The 19,374-nt window shown below is 45.4% G+C and overlaps 2 protein-coding genes and 2 non-coding genes across 6 annotated transcripts in view; 3 read left to right on the top strand and 1 right to left on the bottom strand.

The window, feature by feature from the left end:
• Window positions 1–122: 122 nt before the first annotated feature.
• Window positions 123–7,311, top strand: LOC129859007 (T-complex protein 1 subunit epsilon-like). 2 transcript variants are annotated; one of them, XM_055928302.1, is made up of 11 exons: window positions 123–373; window positions 1,015–1,075; window positions 1,251–1,415; window positions 2,920–3,118; window positions 3,349–3,541; window positions 4,095–4,244; window positions 4,449–4,568; window positions 4,678–4,863; window positions 5,114–5,251; window positions 6,369–6,549; window positions 6,902–7,311. In XM_055928302.1, the coding sequence occupies exons 1-11, from the start codon at window positions 269–271 to the stop codon at window positions 7,027–7,029; spliced, it is 1,626 nt and encodes a 541-aa protein (XP_055784277.1). In that variant the 5' UTR covers window positions 123–268; the 3' UTR covers window positions 7,030–7,311. The 2 variants fall into 2 exon arrangements, with proteins under 2 accessions (XP_055784277.1, XP_055784278.1); XM_055928303.1 differs by lacking the exon at window positions 123–373 and adding an exon at window positions 471–495.
• Window positions 2,686–2,819, top strand: LOC129860240 (small nucleolar RNA SNORA49). Its single transcript, XR_008760333.1, has one exon. It is a non-coding gene; the product is annotated as a small nucleolar RNA SNORA49 (small nucleolar RNA).
• LOC129860239 (small nucleolar RNA SNORA49) lies at window positions 3,640–3,773 on the top strand. The gene has a single exon (XR_008760332.1). It is a non-coding gene; the product is annotated as a small nucleolar RNA SNORA49 (small nucleolar RNA).
• A 5,317-nt stretch (window positions 7,312–12,628) lies between the features above and the next one.
• The window catches only part of LOC129859005 (pleckstrin homology-like domain family B member 2), a 67,150-nt gene continuing 60,404 nt past the window's right edge, over window positions 12,629–19,374 (bottom strand). The window contains exons 14-21 of one of the 2 annotated variants that reach the window (XM_055928297.1): window positions 17,611–17,745; window positions 17,274–17,364; window positions 15,644–15,770; window positions 15,259–15,349; window positions 14,974–15,117; window positions 14,618–14,837; window positions 14,436–14,521; window positions 12,629–13,391 (exon numbers count right to left, since the gene is read on the bottom strand). In XM_055928297.1, the coding sequence (XP_055784272.1) occupies window positions 13,251–13,391; window positions 14,436–14,521; window positions 14,618–14,837; window positions 14,974–15,117; window positions 15,259–15,349; window positions 15,644–15,770; window positions 17,274–17,364; window positions 17,611–17,745 (1,035 nt within the window). In that variant the 3' untranslated portion in view covers window positions 12,629–13,250. Of the gene's footprint in view, window positions 13,392–14,435; window positions 14,522–14,617; window positions 14,838–14,973; window positions 15,121–15,258; window positions 15,350–15,643; window positions 15,771–17,273; window positions 17,365–17,610; window positions 17,746–19,374 lie in introns of both variants that reach the window. The other variant, XM_055928298.1, reaches the window with a different exon arrangement.

Here is a 19,374-nt window from a genome sequence, read left to right as displayed (position 1 = left end):
TATGCACAACATCTCTCACAAACCGTTAATTGTATAAAAGGCAACTGAAATCTATGTTCACAATATAGTAAAAAAAAATATCGAATCATTCGATGATTTATCAACTTCCCCCTCCCCACTTTGTCTCGCACTCCCCGCCCTGAGATCCTTCCAGAAGTCGCCGGCAGATCCGTGCGACCAAGTGCCCAGCAACACTCCACTTTTCCACCGATAATAGTCTGAATTTCAGCCGTGGACACTTCTGAAGTGTCGCCGTCTTTCAGGCAAAATGTCCGCTATGGGGCAGCTCGCGTTCGATGAGTATGGACGACCGTTCATCATCATCAAAGATCAGGATAAGAAGACTCGGTTATCGGGCCTTGATGCACTGAAGGTACAATGGATTTAGCAGGTCCCGTTAGCTAGCATGGCACTTCATTCCTGTTTCAGCATCTTACCAATGCACATTTGCAGAACACTTGCAACTTCAGACCCACTTGTTTAGTTAGCTAGCAAGTAAGTTAGTTATTATGGACTTATAGCTAACATTCTGAGCCAATCAAATTGTATATTTAATTTATGTTGTACAAGTTGGCTAGTTAGCGGATTAGCTACGGCATGCTATGTCTGCCCATGTGCTTATTTTCTGAAGATGCCAGTGAGTCGCGGCTGGTTGTCAAATAAACAATGGAATCATTTAACTAGCTAATGTCATCATACGTTATGTGTTTTCTCACTTAGTTATGATGAATAATAAATAAAGTGCAATTCATAGTTTGGTTTTATTGAACGTGCGTATGCTGTCATGCAGCTAACGTTAACTAGTTCGCTAGCTAAGTAGCTTAGCCAACATTAGTGGTCTAATATAGATGACAAGGTTTGTCAGTTGCTTCTTGACCATGACTGAGAGTTTGACCAACGTCCGTAAATATTCATTTTCACGGTGATAGCCATCTACCTAGTTGATCATTCCCGCAGCATCCCTCCCTCAGCCACAGTGAAGAAATTCACCAGGTTTCCTTTTGTGTTTTGCAGTCTCACATCATGGCAGCAAAGGCGGTTGCCTCGACGCTGAGGACGTCACTAGGACCAAACGGTAAGCCCAAACAGCCACAATGAAGCTTAGTCATTCACAGCGCTATGATAAAGCCACTGCGAGTATTTTTGTGTGCTTTACCCCTCTGGTTACTTAACACAGTAACAGCTTCCTAAGGCTACACTTTCATATTGAAGTACATTTAATCCCCCCTTCACTTTTCCTCTTTCATTAGGCCTGGACAAGATGATGGTTGACAGGGATGGGGAGGTGACTGTCACCAACGACGGAGCCACCATCCTCAGCATGATGGATGTGGACCACCAGATCGCCAAGCTCATGGTGGAGCTCTCCAAGTCTCAGGACGACGAGATCGGAGACGGGACCACCGGAGTCGTTGGTACGCTCTCCTATATATGAGTCTCCCTGATTTGATCTTTGACTCATTAGCTTATTAATTAAACAATTGGGGTCTCTTGCATCTCTATCCTGTTAGTAGGCTGTCATTGTAAATAAGAATTTGATCTTAACCTCTCTTGGGTATGTGAGACCTTAGCGTTCCACCTCTTCAACAGCCAGTGAAACTGCTGGGCGCCAAATTCAAATACAGAAATACTCATTATAAAAATTCAGAAAACAAAACATATTTTACATAGGTTTAAAGATTAACTTCTTGTGAATCCAACCACGTTGTCAGATTTTTAAAATTATTTACGGCGAAAGCATACCTTACGATTATTTGAGAACATAGCCCAGCAGACAAATCATTACAAACAGTAACCAGCCAAGTAGAACAGTTACACAAGTCAGAAATAGAGATAAAATGAATCCTTTTGATGATCTTTATATGGTTGCACTCAGCAGACATTCATTTACTCAATAAATGTTCCTTTTGTTCGATAGTCTCTTTATAATCAAAAACCTCAAGTTTTGTTTGTGCGTTTTCTTCAGTAATCCACAGGCTCACCGCAGTCAAAACAGGCAGACAAAAAAATTCAAATTGTATACGTAAAGTTCATAGAAACATGTCAAACAATGTTTATGATCAATCTTCAGGTAGTTTTTGCCTAAATAATCACTAATATTGCAACCGGACAATAACGTCGGCAATTTAAAAGGTAAACAAGAAAGGCACTCTCTCGGTCTCGCGCATGAAAAAGCTCTGTGACACTTTAGGGTTCACTCATTCAGACTGCTCTTACTTCCTAATTTTTCAGAATACAAGCCTGAAACAATTTCTAAAGACTGTTGACATCTAGTGGAAGGCATAGAAACTGCAATTTGAGTCCTAAGTCAATGGATACTGTAATGGCATTGAATAGAAAACTGCAAAACCAACAAAAAAAACTACTTCCTGGATTGATTTTTCTCAGGTTTTCGCCTGCCAAATCAGTTCTGTTATACTCACAGACACTATTTTAACAGTTTTGGAAACTTTAGAGTGTTTTCTATCCAAATCTACCAGTTATATGCATATCATATCTTCTGGGCCCGAGAAGCAGGCAGTTTAATTTGGGCATGCTTTTCATCCAAAATTCCAAATGCTGCCCCCTACCCTAGAGAAGTTAACTGACTTGCCTAGTTAAAAAAAAAAACATTGGATGGTAAACTACTCCTGCTTCCTTTTTTGTGCCATTCCAGACATTGGATTAATATTGCAGAATGCTCATCTTCCCCTCCCTTACACCAGTCACTCTGTCCCCAGTGGAGTGGTCTGACATTGACAGGGGATACAGCACCATGGCTCTCTCAACTCTCATCTAGGACCTTCATCTTACATGGGGCTTGTGAGAGAGCTGACAATTTCTGAAAGCCATGCACATTACCTGCAATTCTTTCTATGATAAGAAGTTAATCAATGCAGAATCATATTGGTACACTCATCCAAACTAACTCCTCTCCAGTGCTGGCTGGTGCTCTCCTGGAGGAGGCAGAACAGCTGCTGGACAGGGGCATCCACCCCATCCGTATCTCTGACGGTTACGACCAGGCCGCCAAGATCGCCATCGCGCAGCTGGACAAGATCAGCGAGACTTTTCCTTACGACCCCAGCAACACAGAGCCACTCATCCAGACCGCCATGACCACGCTAGGTTCCAAAGTGTGAGTTTTACTGGAAGTTGGTGCTTTTTTTGTGGTTTTCATGACAACTTTCAGAAATGTCAGTTATAGTCCAGCTAGCTATTGGCATGGCAACATGGTGTAGAGTTTTGCGCTCCTTACACAAATTGATTTGGCCCAGATGTGATGGCATACATGTATTATTTATGAACCTGGCCGTTGGTTTCATTAGGTCTCATACACATTTCTCCCCCCCATCTTCCTTCTTTCAGGATCAACCGCTGCCACAGACAGATGGCGGAGATCGCAGTGAACGCCGTCCTGACGGTGGCGGACATGAACCGTAAGGACGTGGACTTTGAGCTGATCAAGATGGAGGGGAAGGTGGGAGGCAAGCTGGAGGACACCCAGCTCATCAAGGGAGTCATCATAGACAAGGAGTTCAGCCACCCTCAGATGCCCAAGGTACACAGCCACACCCAGACGGCAGCGTTGCCTCGGCCATACAGTGTAGCACTCCTGTCACCTCAGGTGTAAACTAGGATGCAGTGCATGTTGCTCCTCTTCCCCTCCCTTACACCAGTCACTCTGTCCCCAGTGGAGTGGTCTGACATTGACAGGGGATACAGCACCATGGCTCTCTCACCTCTCATCTAGGACCTTCATCTTACATGGGGCTTGTGAGAGAGCTGACAATTTCTGTAGATTTAATTTTACCTTTATTTAACTAGGCAGGTCAGTTAAGAACAAATTCTTATTTTCAATGACGGCCTTGGAACAGTGTGTTAAGTGCCTTGTTCAGGGGGAGAACAACAGATTGCTAACTTGTCAGCTCGGGGATTCTATCTTGCAACCTTCCAGTTACTGGTCCAACACTCTAACCACTAGGTTACCTGCCGCTCCAATGTATTCTTTTAGCCCATCCAAGTCTAAAGCACTCCCTTTTTAAATTGTATTTAGCAAGGTAAATCATCCAGTTATCTTCTACAACAATCTCCTTTAATCCTTTTCCCCTCAGCTCCTAAAAGACACAAAGATGGCCATCCTGACCTGCCCGTTTGAGCCCCCTAAGCCCAAGACCAAGCACAAGCTGGATGTGACCTGTGTGGAGGAATACAAGGCCCTGCAGAAGTATGAGAAGGACAAGTTCCTGGAGATGATCAAACAGGTGAGTCACACAACCTTTTACAACTTACTATTTCTCTACCACACAGCTGCTGTGTACATTCCTCTCATTCAGTCAGCATAACTAGAAGATGTGTATATGACGGACCCTCATCTCCTTGAATCTCATTTAATTAAATATGATCTAAACTAAAGATAGAGTTGACTGAATATGTGATGAAATATGTCATATTGTAACTTTTGTCAGATCAAGGATACTGGCGCTAACCTGGCCATCTGCCAGTGGGGCTTCGATGACGAGGCCAACCACCTGCTGCTGCAGAATGAGCTGCCCGCCATCCGCTGGGTCGGAGGACCTGAGATTGAGGTGAGACACGCACACTGCATACAGACATCGTGCCATTCAGCTGGAAATGTTAGTTTATTTTCCCCCCGTGTATTCCTGTGTTGCTAACCTCTGTTTCACCCTGCCTCAGCTGATTGCCATAGCGACAGGAGGCCGCATCGTGCCACGGTTCTCTGAGCTGACTGCTGAGAAGCTGGGTTCAGCCGGCGTAGTCAAGGAGATCTGCTTCGGCACCACCAAGGACCGCATGCTGGTCATCGAGGAGTGCAAGAACTCCAGGGCAGTCACCATTTTCATCCGCGGGGGAAACAAGATGGTGGGTGGACTGCTAGTCTGCTAATGTTGACTGTTGGAGACGATGCTAATGGGGACTGATAATCGGTTTATGTAGACAGCTCAGAGATTCCCAATCATTGGTATCTCTTTCGGGTGGACAATTCTGGTCCTGGAGGGCTGTCGGTGTGCATGCTTTACATTTACATTACATTTAAGTCATTTAGCAGACGCTCTTATCCATTTGCAGCCCAGCACTAACTGTCCCATCTTATTTATTTTTCCCCTGTCAGATCATTGAGGAGGCTAAACGCGCGCTGCATGACGCGCTGTGTGTTATCCGTAACCTGGTCAGGGACAACCGCATCGTGTACGGGGGCGGAGCCTCTGAGATTGCCTGTGCCCTCGCCGTCAACCAGGCCGCTGACAAGGTACAATGTACATACACCACTAACACACCGTATCAGCTCAAACATCTACAGTACCTTTTTAGAAAGTATTCACAGCCCTAAACTTTTTTCCACGTGTTGTTGTTAAAGTGGGACTAAAATGGGTTCAATTACAATAACAAAAAAAATTGTCAGTGATCTACACCATTGGAACATTTTATATATAAAAAATCTTGATTAGATAAGTATTCAAACCGCTGAGTCAATACATGTTAGAATCACCTTTGGCATCGATTACAGCTGTGACTCTTTCTGGGTAAGTCTCTAAGAGATTTGCACACTTGGATTGTGCTACATTTGCCCATAAAAAAAAAAATAATAATAATAATATTCAAGCTCTGTGAAGATGTTATTGATCATGGCTAGACAGCCATTTTCAGGTCTTCCCATAGATTTTCAAACAAAAACTGTAACTCTTAGTACATTTTTTTCATCCTGAAACTCCCCAGTCCTTAACAATGACAAGCATACCCATAACCTGATGCAGCCACCACTATGCTTGAAAATATGGAGAGTGATACTCAGTGATGTGTTGTGTGTTTGGGGCGAAGTGTATTGATAAACTTCGGATGGTGTTACTTCACCATGCTCAATGAGTTATTCTATATATTTTTTTATGTTTACCCATCTACCAATATGTACCCATTGCAAGGCATTGGAAAATGCCTGGTCTTTGTGGTTGAATGTATTTGAAATTCACTGCTCCTTCAAATTATGTTAAACACTATTATTGCACACTTATGTGACTTGAACACATTTTTACTCCTGAACTATCATAACAAAGGGGTTGACTACCTATTGACTCAATACATTTCAGCTTGTCATTTCTATTTCATTTGTACAAATTTTGAAAAATATAATTCCACTTTGACATTATGGGGTTTTGGGTCTAGGCCAGTGACACATCTACAATTAATCCATTTTAAATCCAGGCTGTAACTTTTTTATTTTAATTCAAAAGGTATGAATACTTTCTGAAGGCACTGTAAAACCTTGTATTAGAGTTTGACTCAATAACAGTAATAGCCTGATGTTGATAATGATGGTGAAGTTATTTGAAACAGCCATGTGCTCATCTCTCCCTCTACTCTTTCTGCAGTGCCCATCTCTGGAGCAGTATGCCATGCGGGCATTTGCTGATGCCCTGGAGGTGATCCCCATGGCCCTGGCAGAGAACAGCGGGCTCAACTCCATCCAGACCATGACTGAGGTCCGTGCCAGGCAGGTCACAGAGTCCAACCCAGCCCTGGGCATCGACTGTCTGCACCTCAACACCAATGGTAAGGACAGACTCACAATGTGGAAAATGTTATAAAATAAACAGATTCATAAAAGTTAATTGGATATACAAAAGATTGGTATATTTACAATGTTACCTAACACTTAATATAAAGCACGTGTCAAACTCATTCCACAGAGGGCCAAGTGTCTGTGGGTTGTCGCTTAGCCCTTGTACTTTGATGAATTAAGGTTACTTATGAGTAAGGAACTCTCCTCACCTGGTTGTCTTCAATTGACAGGGAAAAACCAGCAGACACTAGGCCCTCCATGGAATGAGTTTGACACCCTTGATATAAAGCATTAGATCTTTTCCTAAAAAATGTGTAATGTTGATCCTCTTCTCTCCCCCAGACATGAAGCAGCAGCATGTTATTGAGACTCTTCATGGGAAGAAGCAGCAGATCTCTCTGGCCACACAGGTAGTCAAAATGATCCTGAAGATAGATGACATCAGAAGCCCTGGAGAGTCAGAAGACTAGGGACCTCCCACTGAGCCCATGCTTGGCCTGGTCTTCTAGAACTGTGTTCTTCTAATTTAGAATGTTCTGGAACTGAGGCATTCTATAATGGCTGTGTTTATAGAATGTTCTAGAACTCAAATGCAGAGTTCTAGAATGTTCCTGGGATCTAGAGAAGCCTTTAGGCACTTGTCGAGCACTGTCCAACCCTGCGTACTGTTATTTATCATTTGATACTGAACCCCCCCACACACACCAGCTCTTGTAATGCTGAAGTCATCAATAAAATGTTGGTCTGTGCAATTTCTCTTTCTTGTGAATTTCCCCCCTTGATGATACAATACTAATTGATTCTGTTTAGTACACTCTTGTAGGTAAAAAAATATATACAGTTGAAGACGGAAGTTTACATACACCGTCGCCAAATACATTTAAACAATGTTTCACAATTCCTGACATTTAATCCTAGTAAAAAATTCCCAGTCTTCGGTCAGTTAGGATCACCACTTTATTTTAAGAATGAAATGTCAGAATAATAGTATAGAAGGATTTATTTCATCACATTCCCAGTGGGTCAGAAGTTTACACTCAATTAGTATTTGGTAGCATTGCCTATAAATTGTTTAACTTGGGTCAAATGTTTTGGGTAGCCTTCCACAATAGGTTGAATTTTGACCCATTCCTCCTGACAGAGCTGGTGTAACTGAGTCAGGTTTGTAGGCCTCCTTGCTCGCACATGCTTTTTCAGTTCTGCCCACACATTTTCTATGGGATTGAGGTCGGGGCTTTGTGATGGCCACTCCAATACTTTGACTTTGTTGTCCTTAAGCCATTTTGCCATGATGTCTTGAGATGTTGCTTCAATATATTCACATTTTCTTCCCTCGTGATGCCATCTATTTTGTGAAGTGCACCAGTCCCTCCTGCAGCAAATCAGTGGTATAATCGCATGAATATTTTTTATGAACGGTATACGCCCACACCATTCCAACACAGAAAAGTGAATTACCACTTTTTGGAAGGAAAACTACTAAACTTGTAATTAATTATAGGTTATATTTCATATAAATCTGGAAACACTGGACATTTACTAAATATGGATGAATTAACATGGGGAAAGGTTGTCTGCATCTTGCCTGCATTCTCTCTCTTCAGCTCCAGCTAGCTCCCTCTCTCTTCAGCTCCAGCTAGCTCTCTCTCTCTTCAGCTCCAGCTAGCTCTCTCTCTCTTCAGCTCCAGCTAGCTCTCTCTCTCTTCAGCTCCAGCTAGCTCCCTCTCTCTTCAGCTCCAGCTAGCTCTCTCTCTCTCTTCAGCTCCAGCTAGCTCTCTCTCTCTTCAGCTCCAGCTAGCTCTCTCTTTCTTCAGCTCCAGCTAGCTCTCTCTCTCTTCAGCTCCAGCTAGCTCCCTCTCTCTTCAGCTCCAGCTAGCTCCCTCTCTCTTCAGCTCCAGCTAGCTCCCTCTCTCTTCAGCTCCAGCTAGCTCTCTCTCTCTTCAGCTCCAGCTAGCTCTCTCTCTCTTCAGCTCCAGCTAACTCCCTCTCACCTCAGCAATGGAGGCTGCTGAGGGGAGGGCGGCTCATACAGAGCGAATGGAATGGCATCAAACACCTGGAAACTATATGTTTGTATGTGATTCCACTCCAGCCATTACCATGAGCCTGTCCTCCCCAAATAAGGTTCCACCAACCTCCTGTGACTGGAACTCAGTCTGGACTCTAAGCCTGTGGTTTTAAACATATGAAATAGCAAACTTGAATTGAGTTATCCTGCTCTTCTTTAAGATATGTTCTAATACCTGTGTTTTCACTCTCACTGGCTGTCACTCTAGCTTCCAGGGTTGACATAACTAATGCTCCCTCTAAACTTCGCATGTGCTTCACTTGGACAGCTGCCCAGAAGAAATATGAGGCCAAGCAGAGAAGCACAAGATTGAACTTTACTTAACTTTCTACAGTTTTCCCTTTTAGTTAACCCTATCGAGGTTTCGCTTTACTGTGGGAATTGTGAGCGAATCAACGCAATATTAGACACTTTCAATGTAATATCCCGAAACAAAACTATGCAAAGTTTGTTTTAGTATGCAAAACTAACTGCAAGATGTGTTCTTGTAGGCAGAGCGCATTGGAGTAGGACTCAGTTCGTGCTATAACCAGAGTTGCAGTAGCCCTGTATGCAAATAGCCATTGCCATATATGGACCTGTGCCATTCACTTTGAGCGGCGCTGTTTCCACGGAACCCAAACCGGCTGCGCGCGTGCGCCGTCGTGCATACATTTGTTTTGTCCCCCTACACACAGGTTAAAATATCAAAACAAACTCTGAATCAATTACAATAATTTGGGAACAGGTCGAAAAGCATTAAACATGTATGGCAATTTAGCTAGTTAGCTTGCACTTGCTGGCTAATTTGTCCTATTTAGCTAGCTTGCTGTTGCTAGCTAATTTGTCGTGGGATATAAACATTGAGTTGTTATTTTACCTGAAATGCACAAGGTCCTCTACTCCGACAATTAACCCACACATAAAACGGTCAACCGAATCGTTTCTAGTCATCTCTCCTCCTTCCAGGCTTTTTCATCTTTGAAGTTTACAGTGGGCTCCAAAATTACTGGCACCCCTGACCGGCAATGCACAAACAATACTTTAAAAAATATAAACAATATAATTATAGAGATAAACTCAAAATACCAACATGTGAAAAATACTTTACTTTATTAATGTTTCAATGGAACCCACCAAAATCATTTATTGATTTAATTAAAAATCAATGTCCTCCAAATCAAGGTTTCACAATTAATGGCACCCTTAAATATTATTGTAAATAACATCTACCAAAATTAAACCAGGAATTATACTCCACTTATTTAAGTTTATCTAAGTGTTAAGGAACTATATTGAGCCATTACATCACTTCCTTTTTCACTAGGGTATAAAATGAGGTAACACACATGCAATATCCCTTTGTCATCCAACACCATGAAGAAAAGAAAAGAAAAGAACTGGCAGTTCAAAAGAGACAGATGGTCGTAGACCTTCATAAATCTGGTAATGGCTACAAGAAGATCCACAAACGATTGAATATATGACTGAGCACTGTCAGGGAAATTATTAAAAAAAATTAAAAGATATGGAATATTTGAAATCCTCACGGGTAGAGGACGCAAATGCATTTTGCCCCCCAGATTAGGGAGGAGGATTGTGAGAGAAGCAACAAAATTCCCAAGAATCACTGTGAAAGAATTGCGGGCCTTGGTGGCGTCTTGGGGTCACCAGGTTTAAAAAAGCACCATCAGATGCCACCTGCACAACCACAGGCTCTTTGGAAGGGTTGCCAGAAGAAAGCCCTTAATGACCCCAAGACACAGACGCAAGCGCTTGGAGTTTGCCAAAAGTAATTTAAATTATGACTGGAAGAAGGTGCTCTGGTCAGATGAAACCAATATTGAACGTTTTGGTCAGATACAGCATCGACATGTTTGGCGTCGAAACAGAGATACATACAAGGAGAGGCACCTCATACTCACGGTGAAATATGGTGGTGGGTCAGTGATGTTTTGGGGCTGTTTTAATTCCAGAGGCACTGGTTAAGATTGATGGCATAATGAATTCCACCAAGTATCAGGCAATTTTGGCTGACAATCTGGTTGCCTCTGCCAGAAGGCTGGGACTTGGCCGTATGTGAACTTTCCAACAAGACAATGACTCAAAAAAGACCTCAAGATCCACACAGAAATGGTTCTGTGACAACAAAATCAATGTTCTGCCATGGCCATCTCAGTCGTCGGTCCTCAATCCAATCGAAAACCTGTGTTTAGTTAAACGTTAGTACTGAACAACGTTAAACCATATCAAACATTACTCAAATAGATGTTTAATTTAAACTGATATTTCTGTGAAAGTTCCCTGCGTTCTATCTCTCCAGCTCCTCTACCTTGTTCTTCTGGAGCAGCAGTTCAGTCTTGGTGACACTCAGGTTGCTGTCACTCTGGCCCCCATGCTCCTTGTGCTTACTTTTCATTCTAAACTGGGTGGTTTAAGCCATAAATGCTGATTGGCTGACAGCCATGGTAAATCAGACCGTATACCATGGGTATGGCAGAACATTTTTTACTAATTACGTAACCAGTTTATGATAGCAATACGATACCTTGGGGGTTTGTGGTATATGGCCAATATACCATGGCTAAGGGCTGTATCCAGGCACTCACTCCGCGTTGCGTCGTGCGTAAAAACAGCCCTTAGCCGTAGCATATTGGCCATATACCACACCTCCTCGGGGTTTATTGCTTAAGTATACTGACTTTATGACCTAAAAATCAACTTCCACATTTAGAACATACCAATTACCTGCATTTTCCCCCTCGCTGTCTCTGTCTGGCCTCTCTGTTCCACCACGTCTCTCAGCTCAGCCCAGATGTCAGGTTCAGCAGCAAGGCTAGTAGACTGTGTTTGACCCCGTTGAGTGATGTCATTCTCTCCAGGGGTGTAAAGTACTTAAGTAGTACTTTAAAGTATTTTTACTTTAGTTTTTTAGGGTATCAGTACTTTATTTTACTATTTATATTTTTGACAACTTTTACTTTACTACATTCCTAAAAACAATAATGTACTTTTTACTCCCTACATTTTACTCCCTGAAACCCAAAAGAGCTCGTTACATTTGAATGCTTAGCAGGACAGGAAAATAGTAAAATTCATGCACTTATCAAGAGAACATCCCTGGTCATCCCTACTGCCTCTGATCTGGCAGACTCACTAAATACACATGCTTAGTTTGTAAATTATGTCTGAGTATTTATTCAAAACCAAATACTTTTACTCTAGTATTTTACTGGGTGACTTTCACTTGAGTCATTGTCTATTAGGGTATCTTTACTTTTACTCAAGTATGAAAAGTCAATACTATTTCCACCACTGATTCTCTTTGACCCCCCCCCCCCCCGCCCCCCCACACACACACACACACACTCTCCCTGAGCGCATGCCCCAGACAGATAGAACAAACACTAGCAGAGTTACAGCACCCCTCATTCTGAAATAGACCACATCATTTCTGCAGAGATTCCATGTGGCACAGTCCCTTCTTTATATACAGGAAGTATTGTGAGCCATTGCATGATAATTTAACATGTGTTACTGACATGAAAAAAATTAAATCATCAAAAACTTGCTAATGCCAACTGAACAGCAAACAGTGCCAAAGATGATGTCATAGCAGGTGTCATTTATCTGATTTTCTCTCAGACCACTTTAGTTGAAGGTCTCGAATTCCCAAAGTAATCGAGTGTGAACACAATGTGCCTTTACACCTGAGAGAGGACCAGGATTCAGTCTGAATCCAGGACACGATCACCCTCTAGTGGTTCTCATTTGATACTGCTGGTTCTGAGCACATGGCTCCTCTGTGAAAGGTAAGCAAAACCAGAATCTTTGCGTTCAACAAATCAATACCGTATGATAATTCTCTTTTTAAGAAAAATGACCAAACACTTTTCAAGGCACAATATGTTCTTGCTTAATTTTTCTGTATGCAAAAATAAAGACACATGGATTGATAATCAATAGCATAAATACAATATAATAAAACTACATGATAAAATCAGCCAATGATATCATTCAAATGTTTTCAAGTTTTTTTTTATGGTTAAAAAGCACATTAATGCCCAATAACGCATCAACCCCTGGCTAGCCGGACCCCAGACACTCCATGCAGAGATGATTTGACCTCTGGCTACACTGGAGGACACAAGAGCTGAGTAAATATCACTAACTTGATCCCTATACAACCAGGAAGTTTAATGACTGTTCTGTTTTGCTTGTTTACTACAGCACATCATGTTGCTATCAGTGAAGACTGCTGAGGTGAGGACGGCTCATAATATGTCACTAACCTCCTGTGGTTGCTATGTACATTGCTAGTTAATCAACGACCAATCACTTTTTCAACATAATGAAGCATAAATACACTGGCCAAAAGAGAGGATCTAGTCCTGGCCCCAGAACCGCACGCTGGTCGCATCCTTCCACTCTGGCCGAAGCACCACTCTTTACAGCGTTAACTGGATGTGTCCCTCTACCCTGGCCACATCACACCTTCTACACCATTAACTGAGTGTGTCCCTCCACCCTGGCTGCATCACACCTTCTACACCATGAACTGAGTGTATCCCTCCACCCTGGCCACATCACACCTTCTACACCATGAACTGAGTGTATCCCTCCACCCTGAACACATCACACCTTCTACACCATGAACTGAGTGTATCCCTCGGCCCCGGTGACGATAACGTCTATCCAGATCCTCATGGCCTCAGGAGAGGGGGCCAGCAAGTAGTAGATCCTGTCATGAGTCTTCACACTGAACGTCAGACATGGGTTTGGACTCTGGAGAGAGAGAGGGGCACGAGTTAGGACTGGAAAGAGAAAGGGGCACGAGTTAGGACTGGAAAGAGAGAGGGGCATGGGTTAGGACTCTGGAAAGAGAGAGGGGCATGGGTTAGGACTCTGGAAAGAGAGAGGGGCATGGGTTAGGACTCTGGAAAGAGAGAGGGGCATGGGTTAGGACTCTGGAAAGAGAGAGGGGCATGGGTTAGGACTCTGGAAAGAGAGAGGGGCATGGGTTAGGACTCTGGAAAGAGAGAAGGGCATGGGTTAGGACTCTGGAAAGAGAGAGGGGCATGGGTTAGGACTCTGGAGAGAGAGAGGGGCATGGGTTAGGACTCTGGAAAGAGAGAGGGGCATGGGTTAGGACTCTGGAAAGAGAGAGGGGCATGGGTTGGGACTCTGGAAAGAGAGAGGGGCATGGGTTAGGACTCTGGAGAGAGAGAGGGGCATGGGTTAGGACTCTGGAGAGAGAGGGGCATGGGTTAGGACTCTGGAGAGAGAGGGGCAGGGGTTAGGACTCTGGAGAGAGAGGGGCAGGGGTTAGGACTCTGGAGAGAGAGTGGCACGGGTTAGGACTCTGGAGAGAGAGAGGGGCACGGGTTAGGACTCTGGAGAGAGAGAGGGGCACGGGTTAGGACTCTGGAGAGAGAGAGGGGCACGGGTTAGGACTCTGGAGAGAGAGAGTGGCACGGGTTAGGACTCTGGAGAGAGAGAGGGGCACGGGTTAGGACTCTGGAGAGAGAGAGTGGCACGAGTTAGGACTCTGGAGAGAGAGAGGGGCACGGGTTAGGACTCTGGAGAGAGAGAGTGGCACGGGTTAGGACTCTGGAGAGAGAGAGTGGCACGGGTTAGGACTCTGGAGAGAGAGAGGGGCAGGGGTTAGGACTCTGGAGAGAGAGAGGGGCAGGGGTTAGGAATCTGGAGAGAGAGGGGCATGGGTTAGGACTCTGGAGAGAGAGAGTAAGGTGAGAGATAAAGTTGAACCATTTTGAAAAGGCCGACCTAGATCAGAATAAATAGACTCACTATCAGAGCAACATGTACCTTGTATGCCTTCTTTAAGTGGTCGTAGTAAACTTCTTCTATGGCTTGAAAATAGATGACACCTTTCAGCTTGGCCTCGTGCTTGTCTGCAGCACATACAAAACACACACAGAGTTGTTGTTAACACACACATCAGAAAAGTGTGCGTTATTGACACTCCACGGTCACCATCCAGTGTTTACCTGAGAAGTAGGAGAGTGTTCGCCGGTCGCGGTCGAAGACGAACCAGTGTTTCTTCCAGGTCTTGATCAATCTCCCCATCTTGACCAGGAATCCTCGACAAATCTTCTCCGTGAGGGACAGGTGGAAACACGTGTCAGCGCTGTGGCCCGCTGACTCTATATGGGCCCTCAGGTCAAAATCATCCTTACGCACCGGCAGGTAGCGCGTCAGAGGACGGGACTGAGGGGACAGGGGTTAAAGGTTACCCAAATGTTCACCAACCCTATAATCCTGGAGAGCAACTGTTTTCTCTTGACCTTTGAATATAATTTTCTTTCGCTCGCTCTCTCTCTCTTTTTCCGTCTCTCTCTCTTACCTGTGCTCTCTGTTTCTCGCGTAGTTTCACCTCCCTATCAATGAGTTTCTGTCGTCTGTTGGTCTCCTCCTGCAGTCGTTTCTCCAGATGCACCCTCCTCCTCTCCTCCTCCAGAGCCTGTTTGCGCGACTCCATCTCTTGCTCCTGCTCCAGACACAACACACACTTAACACATCTCGGAGTTCTGTGTGTGTGTGTGTGTGTGTGTGTGTGTGTGTGTGTGTGTGTGTGTGTGTGTGTGTGTGTGTGTGTGTGTGTGTGTGTGTGTGTGTGTGTGTGTGTTACCTTGTGTTCTATGAGGCGGTTCTTCTCTTCCTTGGCCTGTCTCAGTAGATGCTCCATCTCCTCCAGTCTGGTCACATTAGACGTGCTGGCACTGCAACATACACAAACACATTCTACCGTCTGGGAACGATGCAGCACAAGACTTGTTCTTCCCATGGAACACACACAAAGACATACAGAGCCTTCAGAAAGTCTTCACACCCCTGACCTTTTCCACATGTTGTTGTGTTGCAGCCTGAATTTAACATGGATTGAACTGAGATGGTGTCACTGGCCTAATGGTGAAGATGGACACTTTCAATAACAAATCTTTATGTATCCTCCCTCTCTGTCACACCACACACACACACACACACACACACACACACACACACACACACCCTACCAGGAGACATTGTCAGGTGAGCAGACAGAGACGCTGGTGTCCATGGAGTCCAAGCTGTCCATGCTCATGGTGTCGTAGGCCTGGCCGTTGTCACTGTCCAGGTACATGTTGGACCGGGTGGCCTGACCTGGACCACCCAGGGTCAGAAAGCACGGACAGTATAGTGAGAGAAAGAGGGCATGAGAGAGAGCTCCACAGGTACAGTGTTTATTACCTATGTTAATTGATGTGTAATAATCCGTTACCTGTGTTTGACCCTCCACGCGCTGAGCGCTGTTCTCCATGACCGTTCCCCGTCTCAGGGGCCACAGTCTGACTGGACGCTACAGACCGCTGTCCCTCTCTCTGATCACACAGACCAGCCACAGTTAAACCGCTAAAAATAAATAACCACAACCGAAAGTTCCTCATAACAAAATCCAGACATATATTGTCCAAAAAAATAAAGCCACAACTTCATGGGCCACAAAACACAGCAGGTGAACAAGTCCAACCGGAGCAAATCATAGACCACACACCAGTGGATATCCATCCTGACTGTCACTAAGACAGGAATAATACACCAGTGGACCTCTACCCTGACTGTCACTATGACAGGAATAATACACTAGTGGACCTCCACCCTGACTGTCACTATGACAGGAATAATACACTAGTGGACCTCCACACTGAGTCACTATGACAGGAATAATACACCAGTGGACCTCCACCCTGACTGTCACTATGACAGGAATAATACACCAGTGGACCTCCACCCTGACTGTCACTATGACAGGAATAATACACTAGTGGACCTCCACCCTGACTGTCACTATGACAGGAATAATACACTAGTGGACCTCCACCCTGACTGTCACTAAGACAGGAATAATACACTAGTGGACCTCCACCCTGACTGTCACTATGACAGGAATAATACACTAGTGGACCTCCACACTGACAGTCACTATGACAGGAATAATACACCAGTGGACCTCCACCCTGACTGTCACTATGACAGGAATAATACACTAGTGGACCTCCACCCTGACTTTCACTATGACAGGAATAATACACCAGTGGACCTCCACCCTGACTGTCACTATGACAGGAATAATACACTAGTGGACCTCCACCCTGACTGTCACTATGACAGGAATAATACACTAGTGGACCTCCACCCTGACTGTCACTATGACAGGAATAATACACCAGTGGACCTCCACCCTGACTGTCACTAGGACAGAAATAACACACCATATAGTTCTAGAGTTGGGTACAGGAAAGACACACACACACACACAGATGGCGAGTCGACACATAGGCACACACAGAGACACACACACACGCAGGAACCCTGATACCATCAGGCAAGAGGGCCAGAGACACCTAGCCCATAGGACAGGCTTCAATCTCAACACACACACATTTCCCGTTGGGTACTGGGACCTACTGCTTCACAACAGCAGAAAGCATCCTCAACTATCTCCACAAACAAATAAAATATCATGCTCCTATCTTCCCATCAGACACACAATCTAAGGATCCATCCTATGTGTTGAAGCCTTATAATGTAAACTGTGTTACTGTACAGTATCTCGTCCAGAGGATCACCGGTGGTGTGACAGACTGTGTGTGTGTGTGTCCTCACCCTTGTGCAGACGGCGTGTATCTGTATTGCTGGAGACAGACATGGTCCTTGGTAGAACACTGACACAGCTACAACTCTGCACCAGGGGCTGCTGGGATTGTGGAAGACCAGCGAGTGAGAGATTAAAGGGGATGGTGTGTGTGTGTGTGTGTGTGTGTGTGTGTGTGTGTGTGTGTGTGTGTGTGTGTGTGTGTGTGTGTGTGTGTGTGTGTGTGTGTGTGTGTGTGTGTGTGTGTGTGTGTGTGTGTGTGTGTGTGCATGCGCGTGCGTGTGTGTGTGTGTGTGGTGTGTGTGGGCGCGGTGTGTGTGTGTGTGTGGTGTGTGTGTGTGTGTGTACCTTGTTAAGCATGCTGTGTCCCAGTGTAACACAGCTGAGCTGAGGGGTGACAGTGGTCTTCTTCCTGGGTAACATGTCACTCAGGTGGGCCCCGCCTTCTTTCACTGACCTCCTCTCCTCCAGCGAACGGAAGTGCTGGACATGCACATACAATATTCAGAATCACACAACACACACACAGCTTTCACCTGCCTGTTGTGGTAGTGGTTATTTACAGGTAGAGGAGGAGGAGAGTCAGGGAGGGGAGGGGGTCACGATAGGTTGCCATGTCCTCTGGCCAATGAACAGAAGGGGTATTGGTGAGAGGGGGCGGCAGGGCGAGGAAGAAGGCCAGTCAACAGGAGAGGAGGGGCGACAGGGCGAGGAAGAAGGCCAGTCAACAGGAGAGGAGGGGCGACAGGGCGAGGAAGAAGGCCAGTCAACAGGAGAGGAGGGGCGACAGGGCGAGGAAGAAGGCCAGTCAACAGGAGAGGAGGGGCGACAGGGCGAGGAAGAAGGCCAGTCAACAGGAGAGGAGGGGCGGCAGGGCGAGGAAGAAGGCCAGTCAACAGGAGAGGAGGGGCGGCAGGGCGAGGAAGAAGGCCAGTCAACAGGAGAGGAGGGGCGGCAGGGCGAGGAAGAAGGCCAGTCAACAGGAGAGGAGGGGCGACAGGGCGAGGAAGAAGGCCAGTCAACAGGAGAGGAGGGGCGGCAGGGCGAGGAAGAAGGCCAGTCAACAGGAGAGGAGGGGCGGCAGGGCGAGGAAGAAGGCCAGTCAACAGGAGAGGAGGGGCGACAGGGCGAGGAAGAAGGCCAGTCAACAGGAGAGGAGGGGCGGCAGGGCGAGGAAGAAGGCCAGTCAAGAGGAGAGGAGGGGCGGCAGGGCGAGGAAGAAGGCCAGTCAACAGGAGAGGAGGGGCGACAGGGCGAGGAAGAAGGCCAGTCAACAGGAGAGGAGGGGCGGCAGGGCGAGGAAGAAGACCAGTCAACAGGAGAGGAGGGGCGGCAGGGCGAGGAAGAAGGCCAGTCAACAGGAGAGGAGGGGCGGCAGAGCGTAAAGAGGATGAGAGGAACACCGTCAGAGAAAGGGAACTAGGGCTGACCCGATTAATAGTCGACTGGTCGAATGTTTGGTCCATAACCTGTTGGTCGACAGAGATTTCCTTCGTCGAGCAGTAGCAAAAACAAATAAATATCATGGTGTACAAGACACCTGTCTGATTGGCTCCTGTCTGAGTGGACTGATCGATTGTGGAGGCCGTGGGGATGGAACACTCCATCACTCTAAGACGTGCTACTGAAATTGTATATGGTTAAGGACAATGGTTCAACACTAATAAAAATCATATTATTGTATAACAAATGTTCTTTCTCCCACGTTTGATAGCGGTCGCTGTCCGCGGTTCTGAAACACCAGTGTGCTGTTGAATTGGTGTCTTTTCCTAGACCATGTTGCTATGTGCATAATAGCTAAGTTAACCAGCATATTGGTGTTGAGAACAACATATTGGTGTTGAGAACAATGTGGATGCAACACTTCATCACTCTCCTTCTTGGTCATTGTCCTGTTGAAAAACAAATGATAGTACCACTAAGCGTAAAACAGATGGGACGGCTGCAGAATGCTGTGGTAGCCATGCTGGAAAAGTGTGCCTTGAATTCTAAATAAATCACTGACAGTGTCACCAGCAAAGCACCATCACACCTCCTCCTCCATGCTTCACGGTGGGAACCACACCTGTGAAGATCATCCGTTCACCTACTCTGCGTCTCACAAAGACACGG

This window comes from Salvelinus fontinalis, chromosome 7 (assembly GCF_029448725.1).
Source record: "Salvelinus fontinalis isolate EN_2023a chromosome 7, ASM2944872v1, whole genome shotgun sequence".
In the NCBI taxonomy this organism is placed as follows: Eukaryota; Metazoa; Chordata; class Actinopteri; order Salmoniformes; family Salmonidae; genus Salvelinus; species Salvelinus fontinalis.
The sequence above is the reverse complement of the archived record's forward strand: the minus strand, read 5'-3'. Positions and strand labels throughout refer to the sequence as shown.